Here is a 25,687-nt window from a genome sequence, read left to right as displayed (position 1 = left end):
AAAAAAAGATACAAGTCCTTAGGGGCTGGCATGGGTGGTGGGGATGCCTTGCTCCTTGAACATACATTTTTAAATCCTCCCACTTGGAAGTGTGATAGTTAAGACGGCTGACTCAACATTCTGACTACTTAGTAACACTGGAAAACACAAAAATGAGATCTGACTCATATTTCTGAGAAGGCAACAGAGCCCATGCTGATGAGCTATTCTGCGTTTTTTGTGAGAATTATAAAAATGATGACAAATATCACTCTGCTTTAACAGATAAGCTGAGGTATACAGTAGTGATGTTTAAGGTGAGCACTAAGCAATGACAACAGTTTACCACCTATATAATATTATTTGATAGGTGCTTAAATTCCTCACTGCTCCAAATTTTGTGCCCTTACAATCTTCCAGCATCCTTGTAATTCCTACTATTTAGTCTAGGGCCATCCTCAAGTTTCTCCATAAATGCTTATTTGAATGACTGAACAAATGAGAGACTGAAGACCTATATTCACTTAAATTGAGTATATGCTTTATCTGAAAAGGTAACAGATTATTAGCTATAGCATTACCTAGAATATATATATATACACACACACACATATATATGATTTAATCCATTATTAACTATTAGCTGAGTGTAGGGCTTTATTGGAGTCGAATTCAGTAGGGTGATGTCTTATGTGGTGAAAAGGTAGGAAAAGGTGTGGGCTTTTATAACAGTGCCCTTGGCATCTCCCATCTGAAGGAAAGTAGGAGAAATAATACACTTAAGTAATCTGGCTGCTGTATAAGTCCTGAAATATCAAAAGAAAGTGAATGAGGAAGAGGCAATGCCATATACAAATTTTGCATACTTCACAATGCATTCTGTAATAAACCCTGTGCTCCTGCTCTGCACAGAGTTGAATTAAACAGACAGACAACAAAAAGCGTAAATCAAACAATCCAAAATAAAGCACAAAGGAATCACAACTTTAAAGGAGACCCCATTTATAAACCATAGCAACCATGTTTATAAGCGCATCCCTCCAATTCTAAATTCTGCATACTACAACTGCTGAGGAGGGAATAATTTAATTACCTGTGGAGTAAGGGAGGCTTCAAGAACCTGGTGTCTGTGACGTTGCATTTTGAAGATGTGGATGTTCATGGAATACTCAAGAAATAATTATCTCCTCCAGGATGGAGTATGGTGTGAATGAAAAACAGCGGCAGAAAAGGCAGACCAAAGTCATATTACACGGGGCCTTAAATTCTTTGCTTAAGAAAATTGGAGTTATTACTGTAGGCAAAAGGAGGGAGAATCTCATTTATGCTTCGTAAATAACTTTCAGCAGTGTGGAAGATAGACTTGAGAATCACAATGAGAATTTTTTGTTTGTTTTTCGTATTTGACCCGGTATGTACCTATAGATTTGGGTGTTATTGGAGCAGCCTACAGGTAGATCTGGAGTTTCTCCTCTGGAGACTACCTAGGGACAACTTTCATAAGATGATAAGGGATTAAACCAGGAACGTTTCAGTGGCCATAGAGGGCAGGGACAGATGGAAAGATTTCAGGGCTATCATGGGAAATGTTACTCCATGTCACCTGCACTCTGTACTAAGTCATCTCAAATAGTACCTAACAGGCGAGGCTTCCCGTGACTCACCACGGCAAATGGCACGTGTGGGGGCTGTTTCCTAAGCTGTCACAGTGCTCAAGACACGTTTATTTGTGTGCCCGTCAGATTGCCAGCTTCTTTAAAGCAGGGATATTTCTTCATCTCTGTGTTCCTCGAGCCTTCTAATGACCCGCGAAAAGATGTGCTGGATGGTTGCTGAATGAGTGGAAAATAGACATTCATAAATGACTGGAGATTACTATTTCACAGTAAAAGAATTAGCATTAAAGGTTCAGTGATAGCAAGACAGTACGCCGATTACCAGTCAACTGAACATTTTGTGACCACTTATTTCTAAAAATCTTTCTTTTTTAAGATTTTATTTTTCATTTTTCTCCCCAAGGCCCCCAGTACATAGCTGTGCATTTTTAGTTGTGGGTACTTCCAGTTGTGGCATGTGGGATGCCGCCTCAGCATGGCTTGACCAGCAGTGCCATGTCCGCGCCCAGGATTTGAACGAGCGAAACCTTGGGCCACTGAAGCAGAGCGCAGGAACTTAACCACTCAGCCACGGGACCAGCCCGTAAAAATCTTTATTAAGCTGGTAAACTCCCCATCCCACAAGTAGCCATAAAGGCAAGAGTACTAGCTCCAAAGTAACTTTTTTTTGTCCTTAGCTGATTTTATCCAGCGGCAATGTGAGAAGGAGTGTTCTAAGAAGACGCTGGTCAAGACCCCGAACGTGGGAGGTACTGGTTTCCATATCAATTGACGGTGACTACAAACACGACTTAAGTCCGTAAGTCCCAACGGCTAGGTGGCGTGCCGGAACCAAACGGCGGATACTCGAATTTCCGGGCGGACGTGGGCGGAGGTTACGATGGATCGATTGCTTTCGCCTGGCGGAGGCCTATCAGGAGAGAACCATGCACGAAGAGGTCAAGAAAGGGAGGTGAGTCTCGGACGTCCTTGCCTGGCCTAGAGTTTGAGCCGCTGAGGTCGGGGAGGCCGCGCTGGGCGCGTTTGGCGGCTTGTCCGAGCGGGTCGGAGAGTTCACTCATGTTTCCACACGCGGTGATGCGCGCCCTGCGCAAGAACAAGACCCTTCGCTACGGAGTACCCATGTTGGTGAGTGCGGCGAGGAAAAGCGTGGAGGCGGGGTTCCGGAAGGGGTGGGACCTCTGGTCTGGCTGGAGCGAAACTGCGGGGACTTTGTAATACCCGCGGCTGGGACCAGCAGCCTGGGCTGCAAGGGGCTGGCGGTAGGTTGAGGACTTTTAGGCAGTCCTTCTAGTCTTCTCCCCGCCGCGGTAGTGGAATCTCGAGTTCCCCTCTTTCCTTCCCTGGTAGTTATTAGGGTGTGCTTCACAGAGCCATGTCAGAACCAGATTTTCACCCACGTTTGGACGATTACTAAACTCACATTTTTTCCCCCGCTACAGCTTGACGATATGCTGGATCATTGAGACTAGATGTATTTACCTAATTTAACTGTACGGTCTCGGGCATCTCTGTATTTCAGGTTCCTAATTTGTGATCTGGCTTAATTTTTCCAGAGTGCTGTTATGAGTTAAATAAAACCTGGTGAATTGAATATTTAACACGGCCCCTGCGTAGCAGCCCTTTAAAGGTCGCTGAATTACAGTGGATGTTTTTAAAGCACATTGAAGATAGTTTTGGTGTTGATGTATTTGAGCCCAATCCCACACTGAGTTCCCTGAAGATCCCATTCCTCATGAAGATTCAGGTTGAGGTTGACATAAAACCAACCAGAGTTTTTTATTCAGTTCTCATTATCTCATTGTGGTTGATCGAATCACTGGCTACGTGACTGAACTCAGTCTATAGCACTGCTCTCCTCCCTGGACATCTGGAGGTCAGGTTGATGTCACATGGCTCAGGGCCCCAACCGTCTAGTCACATGATTGGTCGTTCCAGCATGGCCAGCCTCTATCCTAACTATTTAGGGGCCTACCATGAGTCACCTCGTTAGTGTAAATTCAGGTGTGGTCCCAAGGGTTCATCATGAATAACAAAGATAGTCCTCTCACTCAGGAAATTCCAAGTTAGTAGCTCCCTCCCAGGAACCTGGGACAAAGACTAGACAAATTCTTTATTATTTATAGTAACATATGGGTACTGTGGATTCAGTAGTCCAGGAGAGGGATGATGGTGGCCTGGCCTAGAGTGTTAGAAGAGCATATAGTCAGAAATTGTCAGATTCAAGAAATATTTTGAAAGTAGAGGTAACGGAACTCAGGGATGGATTAGATGTGAGATATGAATGAGAGGAACTAATGATGACTACAAAGAAGTTGGCTTGAGTAACTGAATAAAAGTAGTTGACATTTACTGGCACGTTGAAAGATTGGTTAGGGGCAGGTTGAGGCAGAAAGAGTGTTGGGGTAAAAATCAAGAAGGGTTTTTAAAAAATTAATTTGTGTATACTTGTTAGAGTTTCAAGTGGAGACGTCAAATAGAAAGGCAGGTCTTCAGTTCAGTGGGCTATTTTCCATTGAAAATGTACATTTGAAGGTTGTTAGGTTATAGAGGCTATTTAAATCCACAGAACTGGATAACGTCACCCAGGGACTCAGTGTTGGTTGTAAATAGGTAGAACAGGTTTGAAGACTGAGCCTTTTGGGATGGTCCAACATATTGAGGTTGCGAAGGTGAGGAAGAATTAATATAAGGAGACTGAGAAGGAATTAGGAAACCCAGGGGTGTGTCTTTTCATCGAAATTAAGGGACAAAAGTTATTTTACTTACACAAAGAATTCTTACATATTGACATTGCAGGCATTAGCTGCTTATATATAACAGATGTTTTTCCTGATTTGTTGTCTTTTGATTTCATGTTGTTTTTATTTCATTTATTTGTCAGAATAGACATTTTAAATTTTTATGAGGTCAGATTTATTGGTTTTTGAAATGCATAGCCTCAAGGTTTTGTTAGTATGCCAACTTCAAAATTATAAAATTTTATATTGTACAATGTCTTATATCTTTTTATATTTCTTTAATTGGTAATAATATGTTGATATAAAAAAGAAGGTAGGGGAAACAGTAAGTGTTGGAGAGGATTTGGAGTGAAGGGAACCCCCGTACACTGCTGGTGGGAGTGCAAACTGGTGCAGCCACTATGGAAAACAGGATGGAATTTCCTCAGAAAATTAAGAATAAATCTACCATATGATCCAGCTATTCCACTGCTGGGTATTTATTGAAAGACCTTGAAAACACAAATGTGTAAAGGTACATGCACCCCTATGTTTATTGCAGCATTATCCACAATAGTCAAGACTTGTAAGCAACCTAGGTGCCCATCAAGGGACAAATAGGTAACGAAGATGTGGTATATATACACAATGGAATACTACTCAGCCATAACAAATGATGAAATCTGGCCATTTCTGACAACATGGATGGACCTTGAGGGTATTGTGCTAAGTGAAATAAGTCGGAGAAAGTCAAACACCATATGATCTCACTCATAAGTAGAAGATAAAAACAAGGACAAACAAACACATAGCAACAGAGATTGGATTAGTGGTCACCAGAGGGGAGGTGGGGAGGGAGAAGGGCGGGCGAAAGGGGTGATTAGGCACGGGTGTGGGGATGGATTATTATTAGTCTTTGGGTGGTGAACATGATGTAAGCTACACAGAATTCGAAATATATTACGAGATACAGCTGAAAGTTATATAATGTTATAATCCAATGTTATTGCAATAAAAAAAGAAAAAAAATGAAAGTGGGGAGCAAACTTTATTTTTTTCCAAATTGCTAGACTTTTGCAGCTTTAGCATGAGGGATGAAAGCCCATTAGAGTATTTGAGGAGATGATAAAGCAGCAATGACAATTTAAAGGATCTTTTAAGGTTTACTGCATGTTGAGAAGTGTGGCATATTTCATGAGATTTTTTTATCACTTGGTAAGAAGATGGAAAAAAACGCTCTACAATTGGCTTATTTTGCAAAACCATAAAATTGAAAGAATTCCAGTCTTGAACAAACAAGGCCAGAATTTTATTGCTGGCTTTGCCCAGTGTAATCAGGGGCAAGTCATTTAGTTACCTGTGCTTCTATTTCCTCATCTGCTAAATGTTTTTTTTTGTTTTTTTCTTAGATCATAAGTCTTTTGTAAGGATCAACTAATGAAATGCTTATGATAATGTTATTTAAACCATAAGGTCAAGTAAAAGTACTGATTTTGGTATTTGATAATGTGCTCAAGTGTTTCCCCGTGACAGTATGAACTACATCTACTCTAACGGATGGATGGTAACTCACCAGGGAGGATGATCTGTAGGATTTTGTATAATCTGTCACTGGTGGCATTTAGATGAGTAATCTGTAGATAGACTGAATTCTGCCCTTCTATTTTGTTTAATTGTTTCCTTTCCTTGTTTCAGTTGCTGATTGTTGGAGGTTCCTTTGGTCTTCGTGAGTTTTCACAAATCCGTTATGATGCTGTGAAGATTAAAGTAAGAACTGTAACTGGAGTTTGACATGTGTCTGTGTATACGTGTGTGCTGGCTGAGGGGCCGTGAATACTCAGTACACTAAGCAGTCTGAGTTTTGTCTTGCTGTTCACAACTGATAGATGATCTTTGGGTTCTTCTTTAAAATAACATTAATGATCTGTAAGTGAATCATGAAACAAGAATTTAGTAATCTTTCTCCTTATTCACTAGAAAATTTGCAGTACTGTTAGTTTTCTCCAACAAAATATGCTCTGGTGTAGTTGTTTTTAGGATTTAGAAGGGACTAAAGAACATGGGACAAAAATTTCACTCCATTTTATTACTCCAATTATAAATTAGCTATTTCATATTAATACCAGTAATTTTATTATAAGTTATATTGATATGTATCTTTAGTAACTAAGACTAAAAGAAAGGAAAATTCTTTTTTATTATGAATACTGATACCTTTTTATAGGTGTCGTTTTTATAGGTATGCCTTTGGGTTAGACTGTACTAGTTCCTTATGTATATGTTATTGTCTTTATTTTACAGGTGAGGAAACTGAGGCTCAGACAGTTTAAGTAACTTGCCTAAGATCATGTGGTTATTTAGGGGTAGGGCTAGGATTCCCACTCTCTCCCACAATTACTGTCAAATTCTCGTCAAGTGTTACATAAGAAGTCTGGTTAATTCATTCAGAAGGGTATAATTTTTGTTTGTGGCATACATCTGATATTTGAAGTTTTTTGCATTATATATATATATATGTATATATATATATATATATTTCATTAGCAGACCTCAGTAATATTGGTGGGAAAGTAAAGACTGTTAAAGGCCTATTCAATTTTCTCAGTTACTTTACAGTTTAAGAGAAGCACTAACTCCATCTCCATGGCAGGCATTAGAGTAAATATTACATTTTAAATGAATATATAGTTGCATGAGGGAATAGAGCAGTTATCAACTGTGTTAAGAAGTTTCTGTTAGCATTCCAATTATTAAGGAATTTTTCTCTTTCCCTTTAAGGTGAAAATTATAAATCTGACTTTTGAAAGTGAGATAACATGTACATATTTGAAAAATAATTGGATATTTGTCATGTGTTAGAGCCTACATATAAAGTTTAAAGAAACTGGTTCTTACAAAGCTTATAGCATAATCGAGGCTGGAAGACATCTAATATAAAAATGTTCTCAAACATATAATATAATGGTGCCCAGTAAAATGATGTATTAGAATTTTGCATAAAACATTTCTAGAACTTCCAAGACAGAGGCATACAGTTTAGACTTGGGAAAGGGGTATCGGAGAAGGTTTGTTTGAGGTATCAAGTTTTGAATTAAGGTGAGTAAGAAAGAGTAAGAGTTAGCTAAATGGTGGAAATGATTAATATTCTGTAACATAGAGGGAGTATTAGGCATATGGTCGGATTTTCATTTTGGAAATATCTCTGGCAACGGAGTACAGGATAGATGGGGATTGGAGGAGCAACAGGATGGAAGAGATTGCTTCAATTGGAGATGAAGAGACCTGTTAGGATGCTTTGGCAGTAGTATAGATGAACAATGTTGGAACCTGAAATAAAACATTTTCAATGAAGATAGAGAGAAATGAATGGGTTCCAGGAAAACTTTAGCAGCAAACTGATAATATTTGATGACTAATGTGATGATTATAATATAAAAATATGAATAAATCTTGGATGGCTTGAAGTTTTGGTTTTGAGAACTAGATAAATGGTGGTGCTGACCACTCAGTTAAGGAGAAAGATTGAGGAAGATTGTGATAACGGGAGAGGCCTACAAGATGGAGTCAAAGTAAAGAGAACAGAGTTAACTAAAGTTGAGAGAGTAATGTTCATTGAAGTTGAGAGGGCAAGGTCAGTTGAAGTCAAGAGAACGAAGTTGAGAGGATGAGGTTGGTCAAGGTCTATGGAAGGAGGCTGAGAGGACAAAGTTGAGGTGAGAAGGATCAGAGGACAAGACTTACTGAGATTGAGAGGTCAAGGTTGGTTGATGTTGAGAAGTCAAACTCAGGTGAGGTCAAGAGTCAGTACTTGGATAAGGTTGAGTTCAAACAAGGTAGAGAGGATGAGGTGGACTAAATTTGAGAGGAATTGAGAGCATTTCTGTTGAGTTGACAGGGGTTTACCAGGGTTGAAAGGTGAGAGTAAGGGTGTCAAGAGGGCAAGATTGCTGAGGTCAAGGAGAGTCAAGACTGGGATTGAGAGGACAAATACTGTTGAAAAGGACCAAGAGAGGATAAATTCAGTTGAGAACTTTTGAGAAGAGTGGAAAAAGACGATATTGATTCAGAGTGACCAGACGTCTTAGTCTGCCTGGAACTGTCCTGATTTTAGGACTGGAAGTCTGGTATCCCCAGACACAAAAATTCCTGCTTTTCAGTCATGGAAAGGAAAGTACAGAACTCAGGAGGTGGGCTAAAAAGAATAAGCTGAAACCAGCAGCTTTCAATTCTAGTGTGAAATAGATGTGACATAGTTTATCTGCCTTCCTTAGTGGCTGTTGCTCTTTTTCTCCTGTTCCTAATGCTAACGACCGTGGATCCACAATAATAGATCATCCATTGTTGGATCACTGCAATTAAGTGTGCAATTAAGCGCATTGTAGTCCCGGGCATTAACAGTCTTTCCATTTTTATTTGCTTGTCTGTTGTGCTTTGTAAGGAAAATTGTGCTAGTTTAATTTTTAACATTGTAAATATCATGACCATGTTTTCTAAGATTCGGATAATGAAAGTGAAAACAATTACAATACTAATGCCAGTATGATCCAGACATCACTGAAAAAGAAAGCTAAGTGACTGTGTTATTATTTTTTTTTTTTTTTGAGCAAGATTAGCCCTGAGCTAACTGCTCCCAATCCTCCTCTTTTTGCTGAGGAAGACTGGCCCTGAGCTAACATCCATGCCCATCTTCCTCTGCTTTATATGTGGGACGCCTACCACAGCACGGCTTGACAAGCGGTGCATAGGTCCGCACCCGGGATCCGAACCAGCGAACCCCGGGCCACTGAAGCAGAACGTGCACACTTAGCTGCTGCACCACTGGGCTGGCCCCATGACTGTGTTATTTTAATGACAGATGGAAAGACATGTACAACTGGATTAGGGAGTTAAGTAACCCAAACAGAGCATACTGCAAAATATGCAGAAAAGAACTTGAGATTGGGCATGGTGGAGAAAGGGATGTGAAAATACATGAAGGAAGACCAAATCTCACAGGTCCAGGATGAAACAGGCAAGTGCTTGTAAATCAATCAAAAGTTTACTGATCTCCCCCAAAAGACGCCAATACTCAGTCGAAAATAGAGCTGCTGAGTTGCCTTGTGCACAGCATGCTAATGAGAACATGCATTATCATACTATTCCCTTAATTGGTCTATGAAACTGAGTAAAGTTAGATTTTTCTGATTCAGAGGTTAGTACTAAATCCTGTGGGCAAACAGAAGAGGAAATTTTGGTACCAGATGCGTTGACCTCCTACAATATAGAGCTGCTTGTGTTAAATCTTACCAAAGACCATGCTTTCTAAGTAGTCAAGTGATAAATTGAATCATGGCAACAAAAAATGTTCACATTAGTTCTTACGTACTCTGAGTTGAAAATGGAGTTTCAAATTGTCTTCTGATTTCTGTGAAGATTTTAATGAAACCACAGAAAACATAAAACAAAAAATTGTTGATATCTTGTGAAATGTTGCTTTTGCCCAGTTTTCTGTCTGCTTCCTTTATAGGACTCCAATCCAGATGTACGTTAGACTCTTTATGTCCAACATTTCTATTATGCTTTTTTTCTCCTGTTTTTAAAATTGTACATTTTCTATTGTCCTAACTTCTAGTCACTAAACCTGTCGTTTGCTGTGTCCAATCTCTTATTAAAGTCATCCTTTGATTTTGTGATTTGTTACAATATTTTTTAGTCTTGAGATGTATGTTTAATTCTTAACTATATATTCTAGTACTCTGGAGAGATCTCCCATAAAGTCATGTTTTTATTTATTTTTTCCATTAATGTTTTGAATTTATATGAGTTATAGTTACTTTAAAGTCGTGTCTCCAACGTAAAGATCAACTATAGATCTGCTTTTATTGTCTAATTATTTTTCTCTTGGTTTTTTGGTTATATGGTTCTGACTTTGAACATGCCTTGTAAATTTTCTTATTAAATATTGGATGTTGTTTGTAAACAACTATAGAGGTTCCAGATGGTATTGTTTTCCTCCAGAAAGGCTTTATCCTTTTATCTGCTAGGCAGATAGAATAGGGGGCTGACCTCTTAATCCTCTCCAGGAGTGAGCCAGGTCTGGTTAGGCATCTCTGCTTCTTCCTGATCCCTGGGGCCTGACTCTAGGTGGCTTTCTGCTGAGACTCCAGGAAATTCAGCTTCACTTTTCAGAGATTTCCAACCTTGCTGTATACTCTTGCCTTATGCAGTTTCAGAATTTAGGAACTATCCTCGGGGGGATCCATGTTGGATATTTAAGACCCTTGATCTGTCTTTTTGTCACTATAGCCTTGTGTGATGGTTTCTCTAACTCCCAGGAGCAGCTCTCTACCTGGTTTCAAGCCTGACTCTCATCCTGTAGCTGTTTGAGGTTTAGCAAGTATACCCAGGGCAAAAGTGGGCTTTCAGCTCTCAGTTCTCTGGCCCCCTTCCTCTTAAGCCCCAAGAGACTGCAGGGAATGGTTTGTTGTTGTTGTTGGTTTCGATTTTGCAAATTGCTTTGACATCATTAGACATCTTTCTAGTCCTATTTTGTACAGAAAATGAAGGCACAGGAAGATGGTTTATCAAAATGTTATACAGTAGAGTGGCATCTTTGGTAGGGGTTTGGTTTAATGTTTGCCAGTATGACAGAAATTGTGCAGTTGCATACTATCAAAAATTAGTGCTGAAAATCCCTTTAAAATCACCCAAAGTACAGACATATGATCTGTCAATAATACAACCAGTTTATTCCCCCACTGGCATTAGGTCTTTTGCCATGTTCTCAGTTGAAACCATATGAAGGAGTTGACTTGTATTGTAGGTTTTATTCCCTTTACATACATTCAGTGATTAATATAGTAATTCATTATTTTATTTCTTTAAGTTGTTTTCTTGTGGAATATAGCACAGAAATCAAGGAGTGCATTCAACGTACTTAAACAGTTTATTATAAACTGAACGCTGAAGTAACCACTATCCATGTCAAGAAATAGAAAATTATTAGCACTCCAGAAACCTGCTCCCTTCTCCATGCCCTCCTCCTGCCCCAGGGGTAGACGTTACCATGCTTTTTATAGTAATTACTTCATGGCTTTTACCATTTCGGACTACGTCCCAAAGCAGTAAGGTTAATTTTTTTGCTTTGAATTTTGTGTCAGTGGAATCATATATATTCTTCTGTCTGACCTTTTTTTGAGATATAATCGATGTGTAACATATTGTTTCAGGTGTACAACATAATGATTTGATATTTGTATATATGGCAAAATGGGCACCATGATAAGTCTAGTTAACGTTCATCACCGTACATAGTTAAAAAAAAGTTTTTTCTTGTGATGAGAACTTTTAAGATTTTCTCTTAGTAACTTTGAAATATTCATTACAGTATTATTAACTATAATCACCATACTGTACATTACCTCCTCATGACTTATTTATTTTATGACTGGAAGTTTGTACCTTTTGACCCCCTTCACCTGTTTCACCACCCACACCCCCCAGCATCTGGCAACCACCTATCTGTTCTCTGTATCTATGAGCTCAGTATTTTTTCTTTTTTTTTTAGATTCCACATATAAAGTGAGATCATACAGTATTTGTCTTTCTTTCTCTGACTTGTTTCACTTAGCATAATGCCCTCCAAGTCCATCCATGTTGTCACAAATGGGAGGATTTCTTTTTTTATGGCTGAATAATATTCCACTGTATACATTTACTACATTTTCTTTATCCACTCATCTGTCAGTTGACACTTAGGTTGTTTCCACATCTTGGCTATTGTAAATGATGCTGCAGTGGACATTGGGGGCCATATATCTTTTTGAGTTACTGTTTTTGTTTTCTTCAGATAAATATCTAGAAGTAGAATTGCTGGATCATATGGTAGTTCTATTTTAGTTTTTTGAAGTACCTCCATGGTGGCTGTACCAATTTACATTCCCACCAACAGTACATAAGGGTTCCCTTTTCTCCACATTCTTGCCAACACTTGTTATTTCTTGTCTTTTGGATTATAGCCATTCTAACAGGTGTGAGGTGACGTATCATTGTGGTTTTGATTTGCATTTCCCTGATGATTAGTGATGTTGAGCATCTTTTTCGTGTAGCTGTTGGCCATCTTTATGTCTTCTTTGGGAAAATGTCTATTCAGATCTCCTGCCCATTTTTTAATTGGATTTTTCCTTTTTTTTTTGCTATTGAGTTGTATGAGTTCTGTATATATTTTGGATATTAACCCCTTATCAAATATATGACTTGTAATTATTTTCCCCCGTTCAGTATGTTGCCTTATCATTTGGTTGATTGACTTTTTTTCAATATTATGTGTGTGAAATTCAGCTATGTTTTGGCTTTAAATTCAGAGGTCAGCAAGCTTTTACTGTAAAGAGCCAAATAGTAACTGTTTTAGGCTTTGTGAGCCATAGACTCTTTTACAGCTATTCAACTCTGATATTGTAGCATAAAAGCAGCTGTGGACAAACATAAACAAATGAGCATGGCTGTGTTCAAATGAAACTTTATTTACAAAAATGTGTTAAACTAGATTTGGTCCATGGGCCGTACTTGCTGACCCCATGATTTTTTCAGTGCTGTATTGTATTCCACTAAATATATGATAGTTTATTGATTGATTTTACTGTTGATAGACATTTGGGTTGATCAAAAGTAAATTTGAAGATCTAATTGGCTTTATCAAATGACTTGTGAATCGGGCAGCATCTCATCCAGCAATTAGAGGGGTTGTACATCATGGAAGGTTTTTATAGGAAGAAGAGTTGGTCACGGGAACTATTAGCAAAAGAAAGAAAGGATTCTTTTTAAGCCAGGACATGTTCTTTTTTGCCAGAAGGGACAGGCAAGGGTTTTATCATGTAGATTGCCTCTTCTTTCTCTGAGGGGTGGAGAGGACCTGTAGTGACAGATTGTTTCATTGGTGCTGATTGGGAAATTCCAGACTGATTGATTAAGATTTACATTTCTGGGAGAAGTTGACACTGCAATTGTTAGGTCTTAAACCTAGGTTTGGTATCTGGACTTTAGCGTGAGTGACAATGTTTTGGGCTTGTGGTTCTCTCTTTAATAGAACATTTCTTATATATTTCTCTTGTAGCACATGTACAAAAAAGGAATTGCTAGGTTGTAGGGTATACGTGTCATACTTCACCTTTATTTGATAATTTCCAAACTGTTTTTCAGAGTGATTGAATCAGTTGTAGGGGAGGAAAAATAGTGTTCCCTTTACCCTTCTAGGTTCTTGGGTGAGAACTCCCTGTAATAAAAAGTTAACAAGAGAAAAACAAACCGAAGTTTAATAACATGTATACCTCCTGTATACATGGAAGATACCCAGGAAAACTAAACAAAACTCTCCCCAAAATGGCCTAAGCCATCACCTTAAATACCATCTTCAGCTCAAGACAAAAGAAGGATGTTAGGGGTGAGGGTAGGGGAGCCAGTTACGGGACATTACCAGGAAAAGCACAGTAAATAGGGTAAGGTTGTTATGCACATTTAAGTGGATGCCTTCTCCCTTGATAAGAGTTTCTTGTGTTTTAGAGCCATCCTTCTCTTCCTGGTACAGAGCAGAAGACACCCTTACAAATAGAGGTTTCCTTTATGAACGTAAACGTCCCTTACAAAAGGGACAGAGCTTCTGTGTCTGCTGTTTCTTAAACAACCAGGTCAAAGTAATCCTTATGCTTTCAAAAGGGCATATTTTGGGGTGTCATATTCTGCTTCCTTTCACAATCTACACTGCTACCAACAGTTTTTTGTTCCCAAGATTCCAAATACTTGCCAATACTGTAACCACAGGCCCACTAGAACCATACAAACTGACCCCATCTCTTATCAACAGAGTGATTAAGAGTTATTTTTCAGAAAATTTGCAAAGTCACATAGCCAGAGCATGCACAGAATAGGAAATCTTGCACTGAAATGACACCAGTACTAAAGGTTCTCGCCACTGTGGAACCAAAGGACTGGGACATAACTGGAACTTGAAAGTCAGACTCTCATCAGAGGTGAGGGGTCCATTGTCTAGGAAGATCTGGTGTTAAAGCCCCTTCCACATCTTACCATAAATGTTTAAAACCTTACCATAAATGTCTAAAGCCCTCCAATCAAAACCGCCTGCCAGCTTTTCCACGTGCAGCCTGTTCTCGCTAATCGCTTAAATTTCATCCTGAATCCTGAGTCAGGGAGACATCTGAGAACTTTTGCCTTCTGTCTCCTTGCAGGTCGACTTTGCAGTAAAGCCTCTTCTTTTCTCAAAAGCTGATGCCATAATAATTGGGGTTTTTTAAATGCACATTGGGCAGAGAACCCCACTTGTGCAGTAACAATGCTTGGTATTGTAGGGTTTTGGGGTTTTTTAAAGCTATTTTGGTGGGTGTGTTATAAATTGTTACCTACTTATGTCATGAATTTTGATGCGGTCTCAGTGAGTCGAGGAGTCGAAAGAAAGATTTCTTGGACTCTCAAGGTCTGGCAGTAGTGCTCTTTTATTCAGAGAATAGCATGGGGACAGGACCCATGGGCAGTGAAGAGCTGCAGGCATGGGGACAGGACCCATGGGCAGTAAGAGCTGCAAACATGGGTTGAGGGTAGGCCTAAATTTAAGGTATAGGTATGTGAGTTATCTCTTTACAAGACAAAGGAAAGATTATGTAGAAAAAAGTCATTAAAATGGTATCAGTGTAGGTGGGGTCTGCTTATTGGGTGGTCCTATAACTTTAGATAAGAATCAGATTGGATCAGGTGCTTCCCAGAGGATGATATAGATTGGTATGTAGGACAAGTCACCTTGAGCTTCTCTACCTGGGGCAGCCTTGATCCTCATCAAATTTGAATTTTTCTTGATGATTGATGAGGTTGATCACTTTTCATATATCTATTGGCCATTTATATTTCCTTTTTTGTATATCTTCTATTGCAATGTTTCAGGTCTTCATTGCTTTTTTTTTTTTCCACTGGGTTGGTGGTCTTTTTCTTATTGTTTTGTAAGATTTCTTTATACATGCCAGATTATAAACCTTTTGGTCTTCACTCTTAGTGATATGTTTTGATAAACAAATTTTCTTGAGTTTAATGTAGTCTATTTTATTTCTTTTTTACTTTATGGTTACTTTTTCTTTTGGTCTTTTTAATAAAAGTTTTTCCTACTCCAAAATATAATTATTTTTCTATATTATTGCTAAAAACTTTGTTTTTGCCTTTTATATTTGGGTCTGCATTCCATCTGGAGTTGATTTCTTTGTGTACCATGTGAGGAATTATGATATTGTTATTTATAAGAAATATGTACATTGTTGTTGTCTCCCTTTCTGGCAGGGAGATCCTAAAACCCTTGAAATTTCCTAAATGATGAGAGCAATCAAGATGTATTTTGTTATGTTAATGAGGTGACTTTTGGAACCCCCCCTGGGTAACCTAAAGATGGGAGCTGGTTTCCCAGGGAGTCAACCCTGTGATCAAAGGATTGGAACTTTCAGTCCTACCCCCCTAGGCTCCAGGGAGGGAAGTGGGCCTGGAGGTCAAAGCAATTTCCAATGACAATGATGTAATCAATCATTCCTATATATTGAAGCCTCCATAAAAACCCGAAAGGTTAGGGTTCAGACAGCTTACTGGTTGGTGAACATGTGGAGGTGCTGGGGGAGTGGCCTGCTCAGAAAAGGCATGCAAGCTCCAAGCCTGTTCCCCATACCTTGCCCTATACCTGTCTTCCCTCTGCTGTCCCTGGGTTATATCCTTTTATAATAAACTTGTAATCCAGTGAGTAAAATGTTTCTCTGAGTTCTGTGGATGGCTGTAGCAAATTAATTGAACCAGGTGTTACCACCCATGGTGTGGGGGAGTCATCTGCCTGCCACAAGACATGCCAGTAGTCAAAAGGCAAGGTGGTAGGAGAGAAAGGGTTTTATTACAGCTCACTAGCAAGGGGGAAGATGGCCAACTAATGTCTGAAAGAACCATCTTACAGAACAAAGACTACAGGCCCATTATATAGGGGGCTGGTCTCCAGGTATGGACAGATATCTGGTCTTAGTTCCTGATAGTCTTTTGTTTTACTGGATGTCCATCAGAGACCAGAGCAATGCCCTATACCCTGATCTTTCAGTTGTCATTGATGATGACTATCAGCACAGACTCTCTTCCCGGGGGTCATCACATCCTAAGGAACTTAAAAGAACAAAGTTATCAACTTATAGCAGTTAGGAGGGGCCATAAAATCTACAGAGCATGTCTGGGTTAGTTAATCAGAGGTCATTCAAAGTTATAATATAGTTTCTTTTCTACAATGTGGCTTCCCTCATGTGAACGTTGTGTTGAACCAGTATCAGAAGAGGAGGGCATTGGAACCTCTAATCTATATCCAGTCAGTCAGAAGCACAGGTGACAACCGCTACTTGCATTTGCTGTCTGAAGTTGGGGGAGGGGGAAGTCTTGTAGGACTGAGCCCTTAACCTGTAGGATCTGACACTATCTCCAGGTGGGTAGTGTCAGAATTGAGTTGATTGTTTGGTGGTGTGAAAAAAACACACACATTGAATGAACGTTTTCCCTAATGTATGTAACAAGTTGTCCAAACACCATTTACTGACGATAACATCTTTTTCTTCCTGCTCTTCTGTGCCTATTTTGTCATAAGTCTGTTTCAGACCTCTGTTCTGTTGCATTAGTTTATTTGCGGATTGCATTGTTGTTTTCAAATTAACTTTGCATTCCTGGAATGAACTCAGTTGATCATGGTATACTGTGTTTTTGGTACGTTGCTGGCTTCTTTTTATAGTGTTTTCTTTAGGAATTCTGCATTAGTGAAATTGGCCTATTATTTTCTCTTTCTGTCTTTTCAAGTTTTGATATCAAGGTTATTATGCTCACCACATAACTAGAAGATTTTTTGTTGCATTGATGTTATTTCTTCCTTAGTAGAATCCATTGGTAAAGCCATCTGAACCTGGAGTTTCCTTTGTGTGAGGTTTTTAATTATAGATTCAACTCTTTATAGGTTATAATAGTATTCAAATTGTTTATTCTTCCTCTTTTAGTGTTGGAAAGTTGTATTTTTCTATGAATTTGTCCATGTTGTCTAAAATTTCAAATTTATTGGCATAAAGTTATTCATATTATCCCAATATCTGTTTGTTGCACATAGAATTTATGTTGATACCCTTTTCATTTTGAATGCTCTTTTTTGTAACTTCTCTTTCTTCTGTGTCAGTTTCACCTGAGATTCATCAACAGCTTTTGGCTTTGTTGATTCTTTTGTTACACACTTGTTTTACCTTTAATTAATTTTTGTTCTTTATTTGCTTTTTCCTTTGCGTTACTTTTTTTTAAGTTTATGAGGGTGGGTTCTTAGCTCATTCACTTTCCATCTTCTTTTGTAATATATGCTTCTAAGCTCATGAATTTAATTTTAAGCATGATCATAGCTGGGTCACACAGTTTTAATATGTAGTATGTTAATAATTACTCAGTTTTATAAAAATTTTCATTTACCCATGAGCTATTTAGAAATGTTTTTGCTTAGTTTATAAACATACAAGATTTCGTAGTTATTTTTTATTGATTTCTAACTTAAGTGCATTATAATCAAATATTTTCAATAAGTTCTTTTGTGTGTGTGTATGTGTGTGAGGAAGACTGGCCCTGAGTTAACATCTGTTGCCAATCTTGCTCTTTTTGCTTGAGGAAGGTTGTCGCTGAGCTAACGTGTGCCAATCTTCCTTTGTTTTATGTGGGATGCCGCCACAGCATGGTTTGACGAGCGCTGCTAGGTCCACAGGTGGAATCTGAACCTGCGAACCCAGGGCCGCTGAAGCAGAGTGCGTGACTTAACCACTAGACCACTGGGCAGACCCTTGAGTTCATTTTTTTTGTATTTGTTGAGACTTGCTTTATGACCTAACACATGATCAGTTTGTATAAATGATGTGTGCTTGAAAAAAATGTATATTTTGCAGTTGTTGGGTACCTAATAAAAACTTATCCATTTGGTCAAGTTTGTTATTTGTGTTTTTTCAGATTTTCTGTATTGTTAATTTTTTAAATCTGTTCCGTTACTGAGAAAATTGTTTTAACATCTCTCATTGTGACTCTGTTTCACCATGATATTAAATGGTCGTATAATTTTCAGAATTATTGCATCTTTCTGGTGAATTGAATTTTTCTTCTAATGAAGCTTTGCTTGCCAATAATGCTCTTTCCCCTTAAAGCCTATTTTGTTGCATATTAATATGGCTTCACCAGCTTTCTTTTTAATCTCAGCCTTTCTGTAAACTTAAGTTTTACATGTATCTCTTATAAATAGAATAATGCTTTTAATAGTCTCATCTTTAGTTGGATCATTCAATGTAATTTTTTTGTATATTTGAGTTTAAATATGCCTTCTTTTTATGTGTTATTTGTTGCAATCGTTTCTTTTTGTCTTTTTTTTTCCTCCTTTGGATTACTAATACTTTATTATTATGTTGTTGTTCTGTTAGTTTGGAAGCTATACTTTATTCTTCCAGTAGAGGTTACACTAGAGATTATTATGGTCTGTAGTTTTTGGTTTTTTTTCCTTCTACTGTCTTGGTCTTGTGGGGGGGCAGAATATGCTACCCCAAAATGTGCCACTTTGGCGTGTGTATTGTTTTGAGGTAAAGGCAGTTAAGACCTGGCAGGCTCAGGAAAAGCTTTTTACCTCTCTTTTAACTGCCTAAAAGAGTTTAGATAGGAGGCCTGTACCAGGAAGAGCGTTATTACCAGACATGACTTTTTATATCAGAAACAGTTATCTGCATGGCAGGGCAAACACTTGTTTACCAAACATTTGCTCTTCTCATCATCCTGTGAATTGTCTTCCTCCCTTTTGGAACCTGAGAGCTGTACCCACTTTTTCCTTAGCTCGGGATGGTATATAAGCCTCAGTTGCCTTACTGCCTGTGAGTCTCATGGCTTTGTGGAGCTCCCATACATACATAATTAAATTTGTTTTTCTCCTGTTAATCTGTCTTATGTCAATTAGGCCAACCAATGAACCTAGAAAGGAAGAAGGGAAAGTTTTTCCTCCCCAACAGTCTGGTTTTGGTATCAGGATAATGCTGGCTTCATAACATGAATTGGGAAGTGTTCCCTCCTTTTTTATTTTCTGGAAAAGATTGTGTACAATTGGTATTACTACTTCTTTAAATATTTTAGGGAATTTGTCAGTGAAACCATCAAAGCCTCAAGTTTTCTTTTCAAATGTTTTAAACTATAAGTTCAGTTTTTTAAATAGATAACACTATTCTAGTTAGGTATTTCTTTCTTTTACATTTTCTAATTCGTTTTTACTTGAGTAAAGAAACCCTATTGATATTGTTTGTGGATTTATGCACTTTGATTTTTGTGTGTTGATTTTGCCACTTTGTTGAATTCTCTTAACTGTGATCGTAGTAAATATTCTTTTTTTTTTTTTTTGAGGAAGATTAGCCCTGAGCTAACTACTGCCAATCCTCCTCTCTTTGCTGAGGATGACTGGCCCTGAGCTAACATTCATGCCTATCTTCCTCCGCTTTATACGTGGGATGCCTCCCACAGCATGGCGTGCCAAGCGGTGCCATGTCCGCACCCGGGATCTGAACCAGCGAACCCTGGGCTGCCGAGAAGCAGAACGTGTGAACTTAACCGCTGCTCCACCAGGCCGGCCCCAGTAAATATTCTTAATAGAGAAACTTTAGAAATATTCTCATTAAACCTAGGAAGAAGAAAAGAATATCGATAATTGTAACTACTTTTCAGTACTATTTTGGATATCATAGCCTATGTAATCAAACAGCAAAAAGAAATAAATGGTATGAAGTTTAGAAAGAAAGAGATGAAAATGTCATTTTTATGTGCAGATGAAATGTTGTATACCAAGAAATTTGTCTACCCAAGAAGATTAAAACTACTAGAATGAAAAACTTCAACAAAAACAGTGTGGCTCTTCACTTCTAAAGACTTCATAATTTTCACTTTGATTTCCTCTTTAACACATTAATGTATTTTAAAACCTTTTAGCTTTCATGTGTATGGATTCTTACTGCAAATATCTTTTTGCTATTGATTTTTAAGTGTTATCAATTGTAGTCAGTGAATGTGGTATGTATGTCAATATTTTCTACATGTGAATTTGCCTAGTTTTCCTTTCTGCCCTAGAACAAGTTTAATTTTTATAAATATCTTGTATGTATTTGATGAGAAATGGCAATCTAAATTTGCTGGGCTCAAAATTCTATATATAGCTATTAGAAAACTTGTTAATTATTTTAGTCATCTTTCAGTAATCATGATTATAATCTGCTTAATCTGTTATGTTAAGCTCTTCTAGTATGTTTTGTGTGTTTATTTCTTCTTATATTTTTACCCATTTTGCTACATAAATTTCTAAGCAATGTAGTCACATAATATTTTATAATTCTAATATCTTCTTGAAAAATTGTTTTATTTATTGATATAAAGTATTCCTTTTTGATGGTGTTTGCCTTGAATTCTGTTTTGTCCATTATGAATATTGCTATGTATTGAGCCCCCTGGCCCCACTAGTTTTTTATTGGTATATCATTTTTGTAACCCTCTACCTTCCAACCTTGTGCTTTCATTTTTTTTCTTTTAGTGCATTTCTTGTAAGTAGTGTATAACTGGATTTCTAAAAATTTGAGTCAGAAAATTTCTGTTACTTAATAGATTACTTCAACATTTACTGGGATTATTGATATGGTTGTATGTATTTCTACCTCTCAAAACAGTGATTGAGAAAAAATCAAGTAGAAACCAAGAAAGAAAAGAGAAAATATGAAAGTAAAATTGAGGTTCAAAGTAATCATCTCTCTATATCAACATTGAAGATGTAGCATCATCTTATTGTAGCATTTGAAGTTGCTTATGAGTAGTCTTTTTTTTCTAATTCTCATCCCTTTGTTAGTAGGCTATCTTTTCATTCTTTTTGAGATTTTCTTTTTATTTTTAATATTCTAAAGTTTTACTGTTACTTGATTAAGAATGGGCTCTTTTTTTGTTGTGGTGGTGGTTATTTATTTGTTTATTTTTGAGGAAGGTTAGCCCTGAGCTAACATCCACTGCCAATCATCCTCTTTTTGCTGAGGAAGATTGGCCCTGAGCTAACATCTGTATGCATCTTCCTCTATTTTATATGTGGGACACCTGCCACAGCATGGCTTGATAAGCAGTGCTTAGGTCTGCACCCAGCATCCGAACTTGTGAACCCCTGGCCATCGAAGCGGAGCGTGTGAACTTAACTGCTATGCCACTGGGCCAGCCCCTGTTGTGGTTATTTTTTATTTTGTTCTTTCTGTCTGAGAACTCATGTCCTCTCTATATATTGTATACTTAATTACTAATTATTTAATTATTGCCCTTCCTCCATTCTCCTTATTCTCTAATTCCAAAAGCCCTAACAGACATATATTAGAACTTTTGGATCTAGCTTTCATAATTTACCTTTTCTTTCATTTATCCCAATGCTTTCTGCATCATTCTAATGGAATCCTTAGGTTGTATTTCTGGTGTACTAATTTGGTCTTAAGCTATATTCAGTCACTATTCTGCTATTCCATTTATTTTAATTTGGGTTTTGTTGTTACTTATTAATTTCAGAAATCACTTTCTTCTTTCCTAAAGCCTTTGCCACACATAGGTAACAGGGCATCAGCTCCTGTTTACCATTGTGGAATCTTGTCTAGTTCTTTTTAGATACTTCTTTGTTTCTGGTATATGGAAGGTGTTCTTTTTTGTTTTCAAGGGCAGCATTATATTTATTAGTATTTTTATATCATTTCTATGTATAATAACATAATTTAGGATGGTGGTTGATAGCATGGACTCTGAAAGCTGGGAGCCAAGGTTCAAAGCCAAGTTCTGCCTTTTTGAGAAGTTAACTCAAACCCCCTGTGTCCCATTATCCTTACTTGTGATCATCATAATAATACTTACCTCATAGGTTTTTGTGAGGATTAAGAGATAATATATGTCAAAACGCCTGGCACATAACAAGTGCTCCCTATCAATTGATAAGTAAATCTTAGCTGCAGTTACTTGTGGTGGTTGGTGGTGGTGGTACGTTAGTTATCATTATGCGATTGGATGGATAGTGGAGATTTTGCCATCTTTTTGTAATCCACCGTACCATCCCAGCCATCCCTTATGTAACTTTTTAAATTGAAAATTGAATCTAACTGACTTAAATAACTTTTGGCTCCTCTTTCTTTTCTACAGATTGATCCTGAATTAGAAAAAAAACTGAAAATGAATAAAATATCGTTGGAATCAGAGTATGAGGTACAATATGTTAATATAGTCTCTCTTTTGTAACAATCTTCCATGGCAGTGACTGGTTCTGTCTGCCTAAAGGTAAATTTAAGTTATTACCAGTGCAGAAAGAAGTTATTTCCCTTGAACATATGGTATTGGGACAACTATGTAGTCATTTGAAAAGAAAATAAAGATGGATATGTATTTTATATACTACAAATGAATAAATCCTAGATGGATCAAGAATTTAAAAATAAAAAACAAAATGCTAAAAGTACTAGGAGAAAAGAATGGAGATTCTTTCTTGTGGTCTTAAGTCAGAAAAGCCTGTTTAATACAAAACCTAGAAGGTTTTGTTTTTAAGATTTTTTAAAAAGATTTTATTTTTCCTTTTTCTCCCCAAAGCCCCCCGGTACATAGCTGTATATATATTTTTTCAGTTGTGGGTCCTTCTAGTTGTGGCATGTGGGATGCCGCCTCAGCGTGGCTTGATGAGCAGTGCCGTGGCCGTGCCCAGGATCTGAACCAGTGAAACCCTGGGCCACCAAAGCAGAGTGTACCAACTTAACCACTTGGCCATGGGGCCGGCCCCAATACAACACCTAGAAGCTTTAAAAGTAAAGGTTGATGAGTTCATACATAAAAATTCAAAAGTGCAGTCTAAAAAAAAAATGTATATAAAGTCACTAGTTAAATGAGAAATCCTAAAAATATTGTTTATCTTATCATGATGAACTAATTTATTTAAATATGAAGAGCATCTATAAACCAAGATGGAAAATTTAACTCAGTTGGTCAGTAGGAACGTGGGCAAAGCATGTAAAGAATTCAGAGAAAAGGAAATAAATATCATTCTTAAACATAGGAAGAAATGCTTAACTTATACTAGGAATGTCAGTTAAAATTATAGTAAGGTGACGTTTTTCACGTATCTGATTAGCAAAAATCGAAGAGTTTAATGGCACATTGTATTATAGGATGTGGTGAAGGGAGGATGTTCCATCTCTTATAGTTCACTTTTTGTATGAAAATGCATGAAAGTTACTGTGGGAGTGGTGACAGAGGGTGAAGAAACGTTTGTGTTCTTGCCTTTTGTCCTGCCTTCTCTTGTGCTTGAGAGACACTTCACACTAACTGAAGGTAGATGATGCAAACTGGAATTGAAGCTAGTTTTTATTGCCCAGAAGGGCTTTGCTCGTGGCAGCTATGGGGAGTCTACTCGTACTGAAGCCCAAGCTCATTTCTCAGGTGCAGGACAAATCATCTTGTTCTCTTTTCTTCCTTCTGGCAGACTTGAGGATCACCACGTTTGTTCTTTTCTTCTCATTTCCTACCATCACCCATGCTAATCTCTGCTGGTCATTATTATGCTAGATCAGCCTTAGAAGTTGGACTTTTGTTTTCCCAGTTTCTTCCCTTTCTTTGTGTTCTCAAAAATAAAGCTTGTGGACTCTTTTTCTGTTTTAATACTTTATTCTTAAGGGGGAAAAGATAGGCATTAACATCAATAGCCCCAAGGAAAATTCTAAATCCTAAGAAATATGAACATTTATTCAATTATTATGCTTGATATGCAATTGATTTATTTGCTAATATTACAATTGAGCACCTGTTGGATTCTTTCCACTCAGTTATTTATTCATTCAGTGATGTCCTAATCAAAGTGACCGGGCTCCTACACTAATATATGTATATATACTTTAATTTTTATGGCTCTATAGAAAATAAAGGACTCTGCTTTTGATGACTGGAAGAATATTCGAGGACCCAGGCCTTGGGAAGATCCTGACTTCCTCCAAGGACGAAATCCAGAAATCCTTAAGACTAAGACAACTTGACTATGCTGATCCTTTTTTTCTTTTTTTTAATAAAAGTGTTCTCAACTGGAATTCCCATTACATGCTCCTATCATGTAAGGATGGGAAGTAAAATGGGAAGAAAATTTCAGACCTGCAGAAGCCTGGATGTGAGTAATTTGATGTCAGATGATCTTGATAAAAAGTCGAGTACTGGTTTTTATACGTCCCAACTTTTCCATTTGCAAATGAAAATAATGATGTTGACTACATATACTTTATACTGCTGAATAAAAACGTGAATACTGCTACTTAGAGAGTATTGTTTATTCCACTCCCAACTACCCTCCCATTTTCTTTTCCACCAGCTACCAGAGCAACATTTTGATACTTCAGTCTGATTCCTAATGAGAATAGTAGGTATGGAACCAAAGTTCTCACAGGAACATCAAGCAGAGATTTTATGTCAAACCTAGTAGGAAAGTAATATTGATCAGTCTGATAAGAGTCTTGGTTTTATTTATAATACTTCACATGGTATGCTAATCAATTTCCAAAGCATCGCCTGATAATTTTAGTGATATCGTTAAAATGTGTTAAGGAAATTATATTATTGTTCCTGAGTAAAGCAAAAAATCATGTAGTACATATTATCTGTAGATATGGCAAAAGTATTGAGGTAATCCACAGATGACTGCAGTTTGCTAAACACTGATTTAAGCTATGCTTTATGCCTTAACATAATTTGCATGCAAATAGTGTAGTTTTTTTTTTGTTTTTTTGTTTTTTTTTACTTGGGGTTTGCTATGATCTAAACACTAGGCAAAAGGGTAGAATTGAGGGAAGTTAATTTTTTTTCAACTCATGTTTTTCTCTTCACCCCCCTCTGGGGCAGCCTTGTCTTCCTACCTTCTGATATTTTCATGCTGAGAACCAGATGCCTAAAGTCTCAATTGAAATACACCTCCATAATTGCAAAAAATTATAAATCCACCTCACCTCTTCCCTAATTAAAAATCTCTATTTTCGGTGGGTTAGTTTTAGCAAAAAGGAAAGCAAGCTGATTATGTAGTGCTGATAATTTGTGATAGAGATGATTCATTAGTTACCTGAGGGACCAATTGGATTTCATAGGCAAACAAAAAAGAGAACCTCTACCTAAACCTCATTCCTTGTACTAAAAGTAACAGAAGGATGAGATTTAAATGTAAAACATAAAACCTTCAGAAGAAAATGGCGGAAAGTCTTCAGGACCTATTGTATAGTTCTTGATAAATAGTTTTTGCCAAAAAATTCATAAAAGAAAAACTTG

The 25,687-nt window shown here is 37.5% G+C and overlaps 1 protein-coding gene across 2 annotated transcripts; it reads left to right on the top strand.

Annotated features, from left to right (window-relative positions):
* Window positions 1-1,027: 1,027 nt before the first annotated feature.
* COX16 (cytochrome c oxidase assembly factor COX16) lies at window positions 1,028-24,686 on the top strand. Of its 2 annotated transcripts, none has more exons than XM_023628005.2 (4): window positions 1,028-2,547; window positions 6,011-6,082; window positions 22,544-22,606; window positions 24,301-24,686. In XM_023628005.2, exons 1-4 carry the CDS (start codon window positions 2,476-2,478, stop codon window positions 24,415-24,417), a joined length of 324 nt encoding a protein of 107 aa, XP_023483773.1. In that variant the 5' UTR covers window positions 1,028-2,475; the 3' UTR covers window positions 24,418-24,686. The 2 variants fall into 2 exon arrangements, with proteins under 2 accessions (XP_023483773.1, XP_014591159.1); XM_014735673.3 differs by having other exon boundaries at window positions 1,868-2,723.
* The last annotated feature ends 1,001 nt before the right edge of the window (window positions 24,687-25,687 follow it).

Source organism: Equus caballus, chromosome 24, assembly GCF_041296265.1.
Source record: "Equus caballus isolate H_3958 breed thoroughbred chromosome 24, TB-T2T, whole genome shotgun sequence".
Classification (NCBI taxonomy): Eukaryota; Metazoa; Chordata; class Mammalia; order Perissodactyla; family Equidae; genus Equus; species Equus caballus.
The sequence above is the reverse complement of the archived record's forward strand: the minus strand, read 5'-3'. Positions and strand labels throughout refer to the sequence as shown.